General features: G+C 54.7%; 1 protein-coding gene across 2 annotated transcripts in view; it reads left to right on the top strand.

Annotated features, from left to right (window-relative positions):
* Positions 1-17912, top strand: part of slx4ip (SLX4 interacting protein) — a 33144-nt gene that overhangs the window by 701 nt on the left and 14531 nt on the right. For both annotated transcript variants that reach the window (XM_062464672.1, XM_062464671.1), the window contains 2 exons: positions 7186-7272; positions 7635-7761. In XM_062464672.1, coding sequence (XP_062320656.1) covers positions 7186-7272; positions 7635-7761 — 214 coding nt within the window. The remainder of the gene's footprint in view (positions 1-7185; positions 7273-7634; positions 7762-17912) is intronic.

Here is a 17912-nt window from a genome sequence, read left to right as displayed (position 1 = left end):
ATTGAGGACAGCAGCACTGGCTATGTTGGTGTTAAAGTAGTAAATAACTATTTTAGTACTTGGGTAAGTCATGATGACTTATTTTAGTATAGCACTTCTTAAAGTAACCACTAGAGGGTAATGTTGATGTACATTTCAAAAGGGTTGATCCTTCTTTGTAGCTTTTATTTCGCAACCGAGTTTAGCTTGTTGTGAAAGTCTTGGAGGACTTTCACTTTTTCACTTTCTTTTTGTAAATCAAACTAATGCATGTCATAGACATTTACACAAGTTTGCCATCTCCGAAGGCCTAGTCCTAGACTATCTTCTTCCACTCTTATATCGTAGCCTACCAAACATCCGGTCCTCTTAAAGTTCCGTACATTATTCGGTGATACTGGTGTTAATTCTTCTTCCCAAGTATAAATAGCCACAGAGATACAGGGCTGAGGAATCTCTTCTACTAGACACAGCCACAAGCAGTCAGGCCCTATCAGTAGTAATGCTCTTCAGATGTGTTGCTTAACCCTTGTGTTATCTTCGGGTCGTTCTGACCCATCAGTCATTGTGACCCACCGTCGTATTGCGACAACTTTACCGCATACAAAAACAAAGTGAAGCATTTTCTTTTAACCGTTGGGCTGTCTCAGACCCCCCACATTGCGAAGGTTAAAAGAAAATTATTTTTATTTGTTTTTGTATTGGGTAAAATTGGGTAAACACAACGATGGTTCGTTATGAACCTTTGGGTCATGTGACCCGAAGGCAGCACGAGGGTTAAGTGCAGGAAAAGCCACTGGTCTCCCCTTGTGTTGATGTTTCATTTATTAAAAGTTTGGGGTAAGGATTGAGAGGACGTTTGCACTGATCTCTCTCATCCTCTGCATACCATGTGTGCCTGCTTGACCAAATATTGCCCGCACTCTGTTTATCCCTTTCATATGTACAGGCTGTTGGATGCATACGGGTGCCTCTCCTCCTTCATCCTTGGCTGTAGCCAGCTAGCTGTGGGAGAGTGGAACCCTGGAGGTTCACTGAAGGTTTCATTCCCAGCGGGCACATAATGATACTGTTGTGTTACTTTCCCTGAGAAAAATCGACCATGCCCAACCACGGAACCACAAACAAGCTTGTTAGGATTGGAAAAAACAAACAATGGCTTTTAAGGCGCTTCTTTCTGCTCTTCTTGCGCAAGACAGACAGATGCCACGTTGTTTGGAGTAAATAAATGATTTTCACTGTGTACACTAGAAGTGAGGGTCTTTCTTCTTTAAAAAGATACACACTCAACTAGGATATTATTGACTTATCTACGGCACCAAGTGATTCTCTTGTTTAGGTGGGCTGTGCTGCAACAGCATGTGTGCGTCTGTCTGCATGTGTGTGTGTCTTTGTGTGTGCGTGTGTGTCTGCATGTTTGTGGCTGTGTGTGTGTGTGTCTGCATGTTTGTGGCTGTGTGTGTGTGTGTTTTATGCAGCTCTCCCTGGTCTGGTCTGGTCTGGTCTGAGGAGCAGCAGCAGGGTGTGTGTGCTCCTGCTCAGAGGATCCTCAGTACCTGCCCCTCCTCTAGCCTCCCCACAGACCCTGCAGGCTGCACAGAGCTCTGGGACATCAGGGAGGCAGGAGATGTTGTGCTGCAGTGAGAGACTTTGAGGTTCTGCGTCACAGTGCCATGTCAGAGGTTTGTGTGCTGTTTAGTGTTGTTGGCACTCTACAGATGAGCTCAACCCAGACCACACATGACTAGGTTAATCTTCGGCCAGCTCAGACCAGCGTGATCGGGTGACGGTCGAAGGTGCACGGTGTGGCTGTCTGAGTGGTGTTGAGGAGAGGATCTTGTCAGGGGCTGTGGTTCCCTGTGTTGCCTCGTGATGTTTACATTCCCGAGCAAGGCTGAGCTCCTCCAGCTTGGTGTTAGTCTCCAGAGGTTCACAGCGGAGCTTCTGTTTGCTGAGTGTTACCTGGAGACATTCCTGTCTGTTCTTGCTGCTGGAATTCCTCTCCTGGGTTGTGTCCTGTGTATCATCCAGCGCAGAGCTCTCAGGTGTGCCAGCATCCATGTAAATGGAGGAAACTTTGCAAACAAAAACACCACAGCGGTTTGTGTAAATAACAGAAAGCCTCACTGTAAATAGAATGAACTTTAATCATGACTTGGTTCGTGTTTTCACCTCCTTTTAAAGAGGGCTGTGACCTGGTTGGGATCTGTGAGAATGGAAAGGTTGTTCTTTGCTAGGGTAGGAATGCCAGGTGACTCACTGAGCTGTTCACCCAGAGACCTGCAGCAGGCCGGTCCCACCCACAGATCTGAAGAGCTCCCCTGGGTCGCTCGCTGAGCTGTGCTCCTCTGTGACTGGGAGAAAGAGGAGAGATGTAAGTTTTATTGAGTGAGACCGCATCTGTTGCCCCCTCTCTCTCAGTGTAAACATGTGTGGCTGGTTAGTGTTAGCCTGCGAGCTAAGTGCAGGCGAAGGGGGTCTGGTTCTTATACGGCATGATAGCGATGGCAAAGGCCAGGGAGGTGGGGAGGCGTGCTCCAGGCCTCTGGGCCCAGCGCCCGGCTCTCAGCAGCGCTTGTGGGACTCTGGGAGAGAGATAAGGGGAAGGTAGCGGGTGTCCTGGGAACTGAGGGTGATGTAGACCAGATCCTTGGACACCAGGGAGAAAAGGGAAAGGCTGCCGCAGTATTGCTTCACCGTTTGTCTGCTTACTGATTAGACCCAGAAAGTAGAAAGGCTTTGTCGTGCTGGAGCCGCTGTGAAGCTGGAGACCGCAAGGGTTGAAAGGTAGTTATTTTTTGGCAGGTCATGCTGATCAGATACTTGCCTAGGGAGGGAAGTAGAATAGAATGGTTAGGTTATCGGGTGCTTTCGTGCACAGTAAGAGCACACAAAAGGTTGCTGAATGAAAGACTGGTATTGAGTAGCAGATAGCCTCTCGTCGTTGTGTTCCACACCCTGTACAACGCTTTCTAAACACTGAAGCAGCAACAAAGAAGAGCTGGCCCAGTTTAGTGTAAAGAGATGAACTTCCTCTGCTCTTAATCGGGTTCTTTTTTCCCATCACAATCGTCAAAACACAATGTGTGGGTTTCCTACAGCAAACAGACACTTTGAGCTGAGTGGTGAAGTGTATTTATAGAAATTCATGAGCCTGGTTTGCACAGTAAGGATACCCAAGCAGAAACAAGCGACTGTAAACTAACCCCTCTGTCTTATCCCTAAACCTAAACCTAACCAGATGGCCATCATCAGAGAGGCAGTTTGAAACTTTATTGAGCATTTGGGATAACACACAGGACTACCCAAACATACAAACAGGTATTCGTCACCCATTCAAATCCATATCCAAAGGCCATACATGGATTTCTAATTAGGATGGAATTCTCAGCCTCTTTTAAGATTAGCTCTGTGCTCGGAGAGGATAAAGCACTTGTGGTTTCTATTACGTCCGACACAAAAGACCAGGCCAGCCTTGATGGCTTCAGGAGGGCTGTGACTGGCCTCTTTGGAAGGGCTCATCACTGGGAGGTCAGAGGTCATCGGAGAGGCCCACTGGTCAGTCTTTGTGGTGGAAGATGACAGGGTCTATTCTAATCACATGACACGGCTGTATTCTCAGCCTTTACGACCCCGGGGGAAATGATTCAATGAGGCCAAGTGCCTAATCTTTTCTTCTTCTTTTAGGTGTTTTTCGGTAGAGGTCTGTAAAGGTGACAAACCACATGCTGATTGCCTACAGAGTCAAGCTCTAGCTGCACTTCCCCAAAGGGCAGGTCTAGATAATGAGCTGTTCACAAGAAGTGTCCTGTAATCAAAACTTGTTGAGAGTGTGATTGTGTTAGTTTGTTTGCATTCCAGAGGGCCTCCTGCTTTCTGAGAAGCTTGAAAAATCACAAGCTGTTTTTGCGTGAGGGACGGACTCATGTTTATCATTAATGTCCAGTTCCCAGTCTGGCCTGGTCGGTTTCTCTAATGTGATAAAAGGAAGCTATTCCACGGCTAGCTGTCTGGCTCGCTGCCCAAACACAACTCAGTCAGGGACTCGTGAAGCCTTTCAGGGGGTTGGGCCTCCTGATTCACTCCCAAACAACACTGCTGCTCCCTCTAACTTGACGTATCGATCTCTCTACTTATGTCTGTCCAGAATCCAGAGTTTTAACATGTGTTCTTAAGTAACAAAATAATAATGAAAACAGATGGATTGGCATGTTTTCATTACCTGTCTTTCGGAGATGAATCACGGCCGTTTGCTTAGCTTCACTCACTCTGACTGGGAGTGACTCCATGCCCCGTCAGAGCTCTGCTGAAGTTGAACATGGCACTTCGGGACTGGGAACATTCCTGACCCTGACTGTAATGCTGGAGGCAGAGAGCAGGGCAGGGTCTGATGGAGGCAGGGCAGGGTCTGATGGAGGCAGAGAGCAGGGCAGGGTCTGATGGAGGCAGGGAGCAGGGCAGGGTCTGATGGAGGCAGGGCAGGGTCTGATGGAGGCAGGGCAGGGTCTGATGGAGGCAGGGAGCAGGGCAGGGTCTGATGGAGGCAGGGAGCAGGGCAGGGTCTGATGGAGGCAGGGAGCAGGGCAGGGTCTGATGGAGGCAGGGAGCAGGGCAGGGTCTGATGGAGGCAGGGAGCAGGGCAGGGTCTGATGGAGGCAGAGAGCAGGGCAGGGTCTGATGGAGGCAGGGAGCAGGGCAGGGTCTGATGGAGGCAGAGAGCAGGGCAGGGTCTGATGGAGGCAGGGCAGGGTCTGATGGAGGCAGGGAGCAGGGCAGGGTCTGATGGAGGCAGGGCAGGGTCTGATGGAGGCAGGGAGCAGGGCAGGGTCTGATGGAGGCAGGGAGCAGGGCAGGGTCTGATGGAGGCAGGGAGCAGGGCAGGGTCTGATGGAGGCAGGGAGCAGGGCAGGGTCTGATGGAGGCAGAGAGCAGGGCAGGGTCTGATGGAGGCAGGGAGCAGGGCAGGGTCTGATGGAGGCAGGGAGCAGGGCAGGGTCTGATGGAGGCAGGGAGCAGGGCAGGGTCTGATGGAGGCAGGGAGCAGGGCAGGGTCTGATGGAGGCAGAGAGCAGGGCAGGGTCTGATGGAGGCAGGGCAGGGTCTGATGGAGGCAGAGAGCAGGGCAGGGTCTGATGGAGGCAGAGAGCAGGGCAGGGTCTGATGGAGGCAGGGAGCAGGGCAGGGTCTGATGGAGGCAGAGAGCAGGGCAGGGTCTGATGGAGGCAGAGAGCAGGGCAGGGTCTGATGGAGGCAGAGAGCAGGGCAGGGTCTGATGGAGGCAGGGAGCAGGGCAGGGTCTGATGGAGGCAGAGAGCAGGGCAGGGTCTGATGGAGGCAGGGAGCAGGGCAGGGTCTGATAGAGGCAGGGCAGGGTCTGATGGAGGCAGGGAGCAGGGCAGGGTCTGATGGAGGCAGGGCAGGGTCTGATGGAGGCAGAGAGCAGGGCAGGATCCCAAGGCCAGAACAGCAGTGAGCATGTGCAGGAAGTGGACGTGGGACTTCACGGCCAGTCGCCCCTGCGCTCTGTGATTGACAGCCCCCGGCCTGCCTCCTCTCTGCTTTCCCACGCGCTAGTAATTGTCGGGACCAGTCAGCTGAAAGCAGCGGTCATCCGTGGATCACCACGAGACAAAAGAGGAGAGGCCCGGAGAATGTAGATCTGTCTGTAGAGACCAGCAGATCTCTATCTCTCTAACTCTCCATCTCTCTCTTATTCTCTCTCTCTCTGTCTCTCTGTCTCCCTCTCTATCTCTCTCTACACACACACACATGCACGCACGCACACACACACACACACACACACACAAACACACACACCCACACACACACACACACAGTTGGTATATAACAGGAGCTCTGTTCTTGTCCATGGCTTTTGTTGTGTTTAAACGGTCCAACCAAGTTAATGAAATGTGTTGTGTTAATGTATTCATATTTATTATTAGGGATGGGCATTAGGATGAACGCCCAGTTTTAGAAAACTACCTAAATATTATCTTTCAAAGATACAGCTAAGTGCAGGCTACCTGCTGGTCATTTTATTAAACTGCTAACTGGGACATTTACATCAGAGTGTACTTCCTTCATCCACCATAAGGGGGCGCTCCCTCCCCGGGGCCAGGTCTGGCTGGGCTGTCACAGCTGCTGCTGGCTCTGACAGCCTTCGCCCCAGCACTCTGAGAACTGGTGTGTGTGTGTGTTTCTCTGTGAGAACCATATCAGTTTTTGGGATGTCCAGTCACTAGGCCGTCTGACTCATCATGGTGTGTCTCAATTCCCATGCCATATACGGCATCGTCTAGCCGGCTCTTGTGTGTGTGTGCGTGTGTGCGTGTGTGAGTGTGTGTTTGTGTGTGCGTGAACACTCTGTGTCACTCCATTCAGGTAGACGTCTTGAGTGCTTTATTTCTCCTGAGGAGAGCTGTTCCTCTGTGTGGCGCTGCGGGTGGTCTCGAATCCATCCATCACAGACCTGTCCGGAGAGAGAAAAGGTTCACACGAGACACGTCTCATTTCCCTGCTCTCTGGTGGGCAGGGCCTGCGCTCGTGGAAACCCTAATCAGGCCGGCTCAGGAGGGATGGAACGGCAACTTAACCAGCCGTAGCTTTTGCTGCCCCTCGGCCCCATGGGAGTTATAGTTGATGACATGGTGACGTAGCACATTAGGAATCAGCTCTGTAGCATTGCTGAGGCCCTCTCCCCCCAGCCCTCTCCTCCCCAGCCCTCTCCCCCCCCAGCCCTCTCCTCCCCAGCCCTCTCCCCCCCAGCCCTCTCCCCCCCAGCCCTCTCCCCCCCAGCCCTCTCCTCCCCAGCCCTCTCCTCCCCAGCCCTCTCCCCCCCAGCCCTCCCCCCCCCAGCCCTCTCCCCCCCAGCCCTCTCCCCCCCAGCCCTCTCCCTCCCAGCCCTCTCCCCCCCAGCCCTCTCCTCCCCAGTCCTCTCCTCCTCAGACCTCTCCTCTGTGTCTGCGGGGAGGAGGGGAGGGGGGGAGGGGGGGAGGAGGGGAGGGGGGGAGGAGGGGAGGAGGGGGACGAACTGGGGAGGTGTCTGGGAGGGAGGAGGGGAGGAGGGGGACGACCTGGGGAGGTGTCTGGGAGGGAGTGGGGTCGTGGTGGTTTGTCTTCCTGTCAGTCACTCTCTCTGATGCCCTTTGTTGTCTGAGCCGACAGGGCCTGAGCAACCTGTGGGTGTGTGTCTTTGTGTGTCAGTGTGGGAACTATGCGGTGCTGGTGGATCTCTACTCTCTGCCCCTGGGCTCCCTGCTAGACAGCTGGATCACCACAGAGCTCACAGAGGTAAGGAACCAGACAACAGTGTGTGTGTGTGTGTGTGTCATCCAGTGTTTCTGCACAAGCCCTGCCTGGTGGGGCAGCTACAAAGACAACAGCACCAGGGAGGGATCCACAAGGACCACTGTGTCTTTATCCTTTTCATTCTTTTCATTCTTTTCATCGTCACATGTACTCCCCCCCTCCCTCCCCTTTTTCCTCTCTTGTCCTCCCCAGGTCTCCCCCCAGGCCAGCACACCCCTCCCTCACCCTCATCTTTACTAGCCTGGGATGGGGCCAGGATCTCCTTTCTCCTGGTAGTTTGTGTCGTGCACTGCCACACTGTAAACACCCGTAGATGTTCAACTCTGACCTCTTGTACTCCACAGGAAGTGACAGACCTGATCAGAGGTGCTGTGGACCAGAGAGTGAAGCTGCTTAAAGAGATCTACTACAGGAGAGGCCTGCCCAAGCACAAGAGAGAGCTGGCTCCTGCAGAAACACTCTGTGTACAAGGTATCCCCTCCACGTCATGCTGCAGCCCGTAGACAGGGCCCCCCCCTGCACCCAGGGCCCCCCCCTGCACCCAGGGCCCCTCCCTGCACCCAGGGCCCCTCCCTGCACCCAGGGCCCCCCCCTGCACCCAGGGCCCCTCCCTGCACCCAGGGCCCCCCCCTGCACCCAGGGCCCCTCCCTGCACCCAGGGCCCCCCCCTGCCATGCCCGCGCTGCTAAGCGCTGTAAACCATCCTGCCCCCTCTAAACCATCAACCTCGGGGTCCTGAGTTTACTCATCGCCATACTCAATCACAATCACAGACTGGGCAGTTTCCACTCTCCCTGTTCCAACCAGGTGTGTTTTTCTAAATACAATCTCTGTGTAAACAAAAGTCACATGATTTATCTGGGTTCCTTACTCCAATCCATTACTCGTAGTATCGGGCTGAACACACAGGAGTGCCTCTTGCAGTGGGCTGGCAACAGCAGTGCTGGAACGTGGAGTGAGAGTGTGATGGTTACCTGTAGGAGGCGTTGGGTGGGGAAGGAGGAGGGAAACCAGAACTAGTCTGGACACGGTGACTCTCGACATGCAGGGTGTGACCTGGGGAGGCCTGGGACATGAACTTTGTTTTGATTGGCAGCTTTACCACACAGGTAACCCAGGTATGTTCCTGCAGAGGGCCTGCCATGCTGGCTTCTGTTTTAGTAGAAAAACACTTCTGTTGGCGCCAGGGACACACCTATGTCAAAATATGTGTCGGTTGCATACTGTCGTCACCTAGCAACCGTGTCTTATGAATACATTAGCAAATGAACCGCAATTAATGGCTTTACAAAACGTAATGACATACGTTAATGCTTTATGACTCGTGTCACAGAGCCTGCTGAAACGTGAAAAGGTTAGTTAGCTCATCCTAGAGAAGAACCAAGGACAGAGCATTCTGAACATATTCTCTCAACAACCCTGCAGTTCTGTTAAATATGCTGAAGGTCACACACACACACACACACAGACAGACAGACTGATGCAGGCAGACAGACAGACAGACTGATGCAGACAGACAGGTCTCACACAGGTAGCGTAGAGGCAGCATAGAGGCAGTTAAGCGTAGAGGCAGCGTAGAGGCAGTTAAGCATGCTCCCAGCAGGCCTGGTTGGACTGGGAGAGAGGGATTACAGGGCAACCTGGCTCATGGAGGTTCTGCTGTGGAAGCAGCTCTCCATCTCACGCTACTCCCCTCCACTCTGCGCCCTACCTCCACCCTGCCCTGCAGCCCTGAGAACCAGACCCCAGGGTGTGTGGTGTGTGGTGTGTGTGTGTGTGAGAGAGAGAGGGGGGGGGGTGTTAGTGGTGTCTGTCTCTGTATCTTTTATTGTGTGTGTGTGTGTCTGAGAGTAACTGTGAGTTAGAGAGATATCCTTCCCCTGGGCTAGATGTGAACAGGCTGACAGTCTTGGGTTACTGAAAAACCTGACTCATATTCCCAGTGACAAACTGACGAGAGACAGACAGGCCTAATGATGAAGAACACACTGAGGTTAACTGTAGAGACCCAGACGGAGAGAGAGGGAGGGAGGGAAGGGGAGAGAGGGAGGGAGTAAAAGAGAGAAGGTGGAAGAGAGAGATAGGAGGGGAAGAGCGAGAGAGGGAGCGATGTAGAGAAAGAGAGAGTGTAGGAAATATGTGTAGCTACATCAGCAGTAACATGGGAGTCGGTGTAATCACACTACATGTAGCATCGCAATAGCAGTATAAACAACAACAGAACAAGAACTGACTAACAAAACTAAAACACATCATCCAACATGACTGGCGACTACAACAACAAGGAAGTTCAATTACTATTTTGCTGCTGCTCAACAAAAACAGAGATTGCCAAAGTAGCATAAAGTTGCTAGATTTGTCACTAGGGAAGGTGAAAAGTTGCTAAATCTAACGACATTGTTGCTAAATTGGCAACACTGTTTAACAGATAGTATTAACCGGTAAACCGGTATTCGTATTGTCGGTTATCGATTATATGGTGAGCATCCCTACTTGTGAGCTAGCGTGACGACATTCTTCTTTGGTTGGCTGGCGTGAGGGAAACTCCTGCCTTGGGACGGCAGAGGGAGGGAAGCAGGGGCTTATAAGAGGGAAACGTAGCAGACCTCAGGCTGGGTGTTAAGTACTGGGGTCGTCTATTCTGCTCACAGGTCAAACGCTAACCTGCTAATCCTCACAGAACCTTCCAACTGGGGATAGCGGGAGGGGGAGGGGGGGGGGAGTGCGGGTTTTGTGTGTGCGAGCGCGGATGCGCGTCCTTTCTTTGAGGACAGCTACATTACACACATACGGGTGTGAAACTTTTTCCAGACAACTGTGTGTGTGTGGGAGGTGGAGGAGCTTGCCTGTAGAGGCTGTGTGTGTGGAGGAGCTGGCCTGTAGAGGCTGTGTGTGTGGAGGAGCTGGCCTGTAGAGGCTGTGTGTGTGGAGGAGCTGGCCTGTAGAGGCTGTGTGTGTGGAGGAGCTGGCCTGTAGAGGCTGTGTGTGTGGAGGAGCTGGCCTGTAGAGGCTGTGTGTGTGGAGGAGCTGGCCTGTAGAGGCTGTGTGTGTGGAGGAGCTGGCCTGTAGAGGCTGTGTGTGTGGAGGAGCTGGCCTGTAGAGGCTGTGTGTGTGGAGGAGCTGGCCTGTAGAGGCTGTGTGTGTGGAGGAGCTGGCCTGTAGAGGCTGTGTGTGTGGAGGAGCTGGCCTGTAGAGGCTGTGTGTGTGGAGGAGCTGGCCTGTAGAGGCTGTGTGTGTGGAGGAGCTGGCCTGTAGAGGCTGTGTGTGTGGAGGAGCTGGCCTGTAGAGGCTGTGTGTGTGGAGGAGCTGGCCTGTAGAGGCTGTGTGTGTGGAGGAGCTGGCCTGTAGAGGCTGTGTGTGTGGAGGAGCTGGCCTGTAGAGGCTGTGTGTGTGGAGGAGCTGGCCTGTAGAGGCTGTGTGTGTGGAGGAGCTGGCCTGTAGAGGCTGTGTAGGACAGGAATAGTCCGGCCTGGAGGGCTGATATGTCTGTTGTAGGAGGGGTATTCTGGGTATTCAGGGTCTTGTGAGAGACGGTGTTTGTGCTGGTGCCAGTGTGGATTCACGGAGGCTTGTGCCAATACCGTGAAGAACAGCCCAAGCGGCAGCAGCTGTTGCCACCGTAAATGAGCCATCAACAGTCCTGCCCCTACATGGGTGCGATTGTTTTGTGCGAATCGGGTATAGTTCTCTGTACCTGTGTATCAGAGGGGGTTTTATTGACAGGCAACAAAAGTCCCACACCAGTCCTCAGGTTCTCATCAACATCGGCTAATTTCCAACTGTCAGTTTTCGCTGGCCTTTTTTATTGTATTTTTTATATATTTTGTAATGAATTCATGATTAGCTCATAGTGATATGATTTATTTATGTTTCTTCGAGGGCTGAACGAAGGGAACTTTTCCCACCAAACATCTTGGCTCGGTCCAGACAGACTGGACAGGCTGGAGCTTCTGTCGGGGGGAGAGGGAGGCTGGGAAAGGGAGGCTGGGAGAGAGAGGCTGGGAGAGGGAGGCTGGGAGAGGGAGGCTGGGAGAGGGAGGCTGGGAGAGAGAGGCTGGGAGAGGGAGGCTGGGAGAGAGAGGCTGGGAGAGAGAGGCTGGGAGAGAGAGGCTGGGAGAGGGAGGCTGGGAGAGAGAGGCTGGGAGAGAGAGGCTGGGAGAGGGAGGCTGGGAGAGAGAGGCTGGGAGAGAGAGGCTGGGAGAGAGAGGCTGGGAGAGGGAGGCTGGGAGAGAGAGGCTGGGAGAGGGAGGCTGGGAGAGAGAGGCTGGGAGAGGGAGGCTGGGAGAGGGAGGCTGGGAGAGAGAGGCTGGGAGAGGGAGGCTGGGAGAGGGAGGCTGGGAGAGAGAGGCTGGGAGAGAGAGGCTGGGAGAGGGAGACTGGGAGAGAGAGGCTGGGAGAGAGAGGCTGGGAGAGGGAGACTGGGAGAGGGAGGCTGGGAGAGAGAGGCTGGGAGAGGGAGGCTGGGAGAGAGAGGCTGGGAGAGAGAGGCTAGGAGAGGGAGGCTGGGAGAGAAAGGCTGGGAGAGGGAGGCTGGGAGAGAGAGGCTGGGAGAGGGAGGCTGGGAGAGAGAGGCTGGGAGAGGGAGGCTGGGAGAGAGAGGCTGGGAGAGGGAGGCTGGGAGAGGGAGGCTGGGAGAGAGAGGCTGGGAGAGGGAGGCTGGGAGAGGGAGGCTGGGAGAGAGAGGCTGGGAGAGAGAGGCTGGGAGAGGGAGACTGGGAGAGAGAGGCTGGGAGAGGGAGACTGGTAGAGGGAGGCTGGGAGAGGGAGGCTGGGAGAGGGAGGCTGGGAGAGAGAGGCTGGGAGAGAGAGGCTGGGTCCGGCACGGCCCGCTCTCCCTGGGATGTTGCTGGGGCTGGCTGCTGGCTGGACGCAGGGAGCAGAACCCGCCGGCCATGTTTTTGTTATTTGATATGACAGTGAGAGACGCTTGGGCTCCTCCGAAGTTAAAGAGCGTCTCGGTTTCCCTTGTCTGGAAGCCCAGCCCCTCTCCCTCTCCCTCCCTGCCCCTGCCCCTGCCCCTGCCCCTGCGTGCTGGGCTGGGAGACCCCGCCTCAAACGTGACCCGTCTGAATAGCATTCTTTTCTCTCATCATACTGTGTGAACTCTCCAGGAGATAACACGAGTGTGTGCCGGGGGATTTATTTGGCTGCTCCTGTTGTACGTTGGTAGTTAGCTTAGCCACTGTGTGTGTGCTGTGCCTCTCTGTTTAACTCAACTGTAAGAGTACCTTGATCTAGATTTGCTTCTAAGTAGTAAGCGGTGCATCGCGTACATTTGGGAGTGCGTCTATGTGTATTTTTACACACACACGCACACACACACGCACACACACACAGACACACACATACATACATTGTGTGTGTTTGGCTTTTTAGAATGTAAACTGAGAAGGTCTCTTTTACCACGGTCTTGGTTAACGTGCCGTTTCAGACGTCCAGAGCACATTAGCAGATGTGTGGGCTGTCAGGGTATCGATCCAGCCTGCTGATCCTGCGTCCCCCCGGAGAAACCCAGCCCTGGAGCTGCTCCCCTCCCACACACTGACCCTCGAGGCAGGGCAAGGCAGGTATGAGGCTTGGGTAGAGTCTCCAGTATCTGTAGAGTCAGGGCAGACCTGGGTCTCTCTCCCTGCACAGGTGCCAAGGCTTAGGAGGAGGGAGGGACACCTGCCAGCCTGTTTCCCCCTGCCACTGCAGGCAGGAGAGGCATTTTCCCAGGCTCCCCAGATGAATGGTCACTAATAGCCGTGAGAGAGCTCCGAGGGCTGCTGGGCGCTCGCTGACTCCTCCTGGCAGCCCTCTGAAGGGGGCTGCTGGGCGCTCGCTGACTCCTCCTGGCAGCCCTCTGAAGGGGGCTGCTGGGCGCTCGCTGACTCCTCCTGGCAGCCCTCTGAAGGGGGCTGCTGGGCGCTCGCTGACTCCTCCTGGCAGCCCTCTGAAGGGGGCTGCTGGGCGCTTGCTGACTCCTCCTGGCAGCCCTCTGAAGGGGGCTTACTCCTGGCCTCGGACACGGCAGAAAAATCACAAGTGTTGCTGGATTGCTTTACTGGTGGAGAATGTGTTTACGTCTCCCTCCCTGCTAAGAACGAGGAGGAAGATGTGAAGAGGAGACGCTCACTCTCCTGCTCCTTCTCTCCTCCCTTCCTCTCCTCTTTCCTCCCTTCCTCTCCTCTTTCCTCCCTTCCTCTCTCCCCACTTCTTCTCCTTCTCCTCTCCTCTCCCCACCTCCTCTCCTTCTCTTCCCCTCTCCTCTCCCATCCTCCTCTCCTTCTCCTCTCCTCTTCCCACCTCCTCTCCTTCTCTTCCCCCCTCCTCTCCCATCCTCCTCTCCTTCTCCTCTCCTCTTCCCACTTCCTCTCCTCCTCTCCCCTCCTCCTCTCCTTCTCCTAGCGCTGGTGTTGTTCTGCCTTCTGAAGCCCAGCAGGTTTTCACTCTCCTGATTGGTGGACATGTCAGCGAGGCTGTGGGTATTCATAATGAAACCCCCTCCCTCTCTAAGCCCCTATTGTACTTCCAGGAGGCCTGGAACCTGCACCCCTGCTGGAACCTGCACCCCTGCTGTTTCCACCTACCTTCCTCCGGGTCTGCAAAACTTCATATAGCCTGGCCTCTTCTCTAGATGTCTCACCAGCTATAGCAGCCAGATTATACGTTCACATTCAACTTTCCTTTCTGTCGACTCATCTGCAGTGCTGAGTGAAAACTTGTCTGTGTTAGTAGGATAGCTATGGCTATGGCTGGGTTACCTACCCTGGTACAAGGCTGTTAGGAGGCTAGCTGGCTGGGTTACCTACCCTGGTGCAAGGCTGTTAGGAGGCTAGCTGGCTGGGTTACCTACCCTGGTGCAAGGCTGTTAGGAGGCTAGCTGGCTGGGTTACCTACCCTGGTGCAAGGCTGTTAGGAGGCTAGCTGGCTGGGTTACCTACCCTGGTGCAAGGCTGTTAGGAGGCTAGCTGGCTGGGTTACCTACCCTGGTGCAAGGCTGTTAGGAGGCTAGCTGGCTGGGTTACCTACCCTGGTGCAAGGCTGTTAGGAGGCTAGCTGGCTGGGTTACCTACCCTGGTACAAGGCTGTTAGGAGGCTAGCTGGCTGGGTTACCTACCCTGGTACAAGGCTGTTAGGAGGCTAGCTGGCTGGGTTACCTACCCTGGTACAAGGCTGTTAGGAGGCTAGCTGGCTGGGTTACCTACCCTGGTGCAAGGCTGTTAGGAGGCTAGCTGGCTGGGTTACCTACCCTGGTACAAGGCTGTTAGGAGGCTAGCTGGCTGGGTTACCTACCCTGGTACAAGGCTGTTAGGAGGCTAGCTGGCTGGGATACCTACACCGGTACAAGGCTGTTAGGAGGCTAGATGGCTGGGTTACCTACCCTGGTGCAAGGCTGTTAGGAGGCTAGCTGGCTGGGTTACCTACCCTGGTACAAGGCTGTTAGGAGGCTAGCTGGCTGGGTTACCTACCCTGGTACAAGGCTGTTAGGAGGCTAGCTGGCTGGGTTACCTACCCTGGTACAAGGCTGTTAGGAGGCTAGCTGGCTGGGTTACCTACCCTGGTACAAGGCTGTTAGGAGGCTAGCTGGCTGGGTTACCTACCCTGGTACAAGGCTGTTAGGAGGCTAGCTGGCTGGGTTACCTACCCTGGTACAAGGCTGTTAGGAGGCTAGCTGGCTGGGTTACCTACCCTGGTACAAGGCTGTTAGGAGGCTAGCTGGCTGGGTTACCTACCCTGGTACAAGGCTGTTAGGAGGCTAGCTGGCTGGGTTACCTACCCTGGTACAAGGCTGTTAGGAGGCTAGCTGGCTGGGTTACCTACCCTGGTACAAGGCTGTTAGGAGGCTAGCTGGCTGGGTTACCTACCCTGGTACGTGTGACGGGGAGGGAAGCGGGGTAGGATTAAGAGCCAGGGGAAAGGGAACCCTGAAAAAGGAACAAAGGAATTCCAGGGCCCTGGCTGGAAATGGATCCTGGTCAGAGTGGCTCCAGCCCTCCTCCCCCGCCTCCCCCTCCTCCCCCTCCTCCCCCGCCTCCCCCTCCACCCCCATCTCCCCCTCCACCCCCATCTCCCATCTCCGGCCCCTCCCCCCGGTGTGTTGGGGTGTTTCTGTGGTTCTGTAAATCCTGTAAGCCCCCAGCCCCACCCTGCAGCACTAAGCACAGACTGACTCCACTGTTAACCCCCTGCCCCCTTCACACACACCCCTCCATCACTCACTCTTCCTATTACATATTTTCTGCTTGCCCCTCTGGCTTTGTCTGTCTCTCTCTCTGTCTCTCTCTTTGTCTCTCTCTCGGTCTCTCTCTCTCTGTCTCTCTCTCTGTCTCTCTCTCGGTCTCTCTCGGTCTCTCTCTGTCTCTCTATCTGTCTCTCTTTCGGTATCTCTCTCTGTCTCTCTTTTTGTCTCTTTGTTTCTCTCTGTCTCTCTCTCCCCCACCCTCCTCTGCTCCAGGGTCAGCTACAGTCTCCTAGGACATGACCGCAGCCCCAGCCAGAGCTCACACCACACTCTCTCTGCTGTGTAATTAGGGGGAATGGGATCCCAAGCACGGTCACACTCATGTGCCTGCTCTCCCCGCCGCAGTCTGGCCCGGGAGACAGCACGAGCTCTCCTGATCTCAGGAAAACCATCCAGCCTGAACGAGGAATGGCTGAATCGCTTCAGAAGATCCCTGTTTCTCTTTCCTCGTTTTGTTCTGAGTTTGTCCCTTAGAGACGGTCGTCCTGGGAACAGGTGCCTTGTTGGCACAGAGAGCCACACCCGTCCTGTGTGCTTGGGGAAGGTTTGGAGGGTGATCACTTGGGGAACGCGCTCATAAAGTCCCCCGGCCCCCGCTTGCCCCACCCCCCAAGCCCCGGCCCCGGCCCTACCCCCTCTCCCCTTGCCCCCCCCTCTCTTCTAGAGTAACAGTACACAGTAATGCCTGCCAGACCTCAAAGGTAGGAGGTTCAAAATGTTACTCTGAATGCCGCTTGTAAAACCGATGTTTTACTGTGGATGTCAGAATCAGGCTAAACACTTGTTTTACTGCCTGCTGCGGCCTTGCTTGTCTGGTGTCATTAGTCCTGCTAGCTGGACATAGATAGAATCTCCATGTGTTCCCGGGACCGCTTCGCTTGTTTTCGATTTCTAAACGCCAGGCGAGCAGATTTACAGGGAGAGGTACAGTAAGCAGGGGTCTGGACATGATGAGACCTTGACGTGAGATTTAAAGGACCAACGCAGACTGGTGCTGCGCATAACTCAGCTCCTCTTCTCTCATCCTCCATCCCTCCTCTCTTCCTGCTCTCTCCCTCCTCTCTCCCTGCTCTCTCATCCTCTCTCCCTCCTCTCTCCCTGCTCTCTCCCTCCTCTCTCCCTGCTCTCTCATCCTCTCTCCCTCCTCTCTCCCTGCTCTCTCCCTGCTCTCTCCCTGCTCTCTCCCTCCTCTCTCCCTGCTCTCTCCCTCCTCTCTCCCTGCTCTCTCCCTCCTCTCTCCCTCCTCTCTCCCTGCTCTCTCCCTGCTCTCTCCCTGCTCTCTCCCTCCTCCATCCCTCCTCTCTCCCTGCTCTCTCCCTGCTCTCTCCCTGCTCTCTCCCTCCTCTCTCCCTGCTCTCTCCCTGCTCTCTCCCTCCTCCATCCCTCCTCTCTCCCTCCTCTCTCCCTGCTCTCTCCCTCCTCTCTCCCTGCTCTCTCCCTCCTCTCTCCCTGCTCTCTCCCTCCTCTCTCCCTCCTCTCTCCCTGCTCTCTCCCTCCTCTCTCCCTGCTCTCTCCCTCCTCTCCCCCTCCTCTCTCCCTGCTCTCTCCCTGCTCTCTCCCTCCTCTCTCCCTGCTCTGTCATCCTCCATCCCTGCTCTCTCATCCTCCCTACCTCCTCTCTCCCTCCTCTCTCCCTGCTCTCTCCCTGCTCTCTCCCTCCTCTCTCCCTCCTCTCTCCCTGCTCTCTCCCTCCTCTCTCCCTCCTCTCTCCCTCCTCTCTCCCTGCTCTCTCCCTCCTCTCTCCCTGCTCTCTCATCCTCCCTACCTCCTCTCTCCCTCCTCTCTCCCTCCTCTCTCCCTGCTCTCTCCCTCCTCTCTCCCTGCTCTCTCATCCTCCCTACCTCCTCTCTCCCTGCTCTCTCCCTGCTCTCTCCCTGCTCCCTCCCTCCTCTCTCCCTGCTCTCTCATCCTCGCTCCCTCTCTCTCTCCCTCCTCTCTCTCTCCTTCCATCCACACTCATACTCCATCCAGACCAGCAGAAAACAAAAGAAACAACTTGGACTGGAACACTGTTCAGACAGGAAGTCTTTGTTCGGTGTTCACATTAGTTTGTAGGTTCACATAACATCTCCATGCTAAACAAAACATTATACGCTTTTTATCTGAATCAGTAAACCCGTCAACCTTCCTACCCTGCCACCCCCCCCTCCTCCTCCAGTCACATGTTGGAGTGTGGGTTGGCCTGTGCTACCATGCTGTGGCTTATTTTGTAACCATGACGAAGGGGTCACCCAAATGTTAAATTGAACACTCATGTGCAAATATTGTTTCAGGTGGAAGTTGAGAAGGATGATAAGACACAGTGCTCTATCGCTTCTGAGAGAGAGGATGGGGTGAAGAGAGGGGAGACCGAAGAAAAGAATGGAGGAGGGAGGGAGGGATGGATGGAGGGAGA

Source organism: Osmerus eperlanus, chromosome 6 (assembly GCF_963692335.1).
Source record: "Osmerus eperlanus chromosome 6, fOsmEpe2.1, whole genome shotgun sequence".
NCBI classification, from domain to species: Eukaryota; Metazoa; Chordata; class Actinopteri; order Osmeriformes; family Osmeridae; genus Osmerus; species Osmerus eperlanus.
This window is presented reverse-complemented; position numbering and strand designations above follow the sequence as displayed.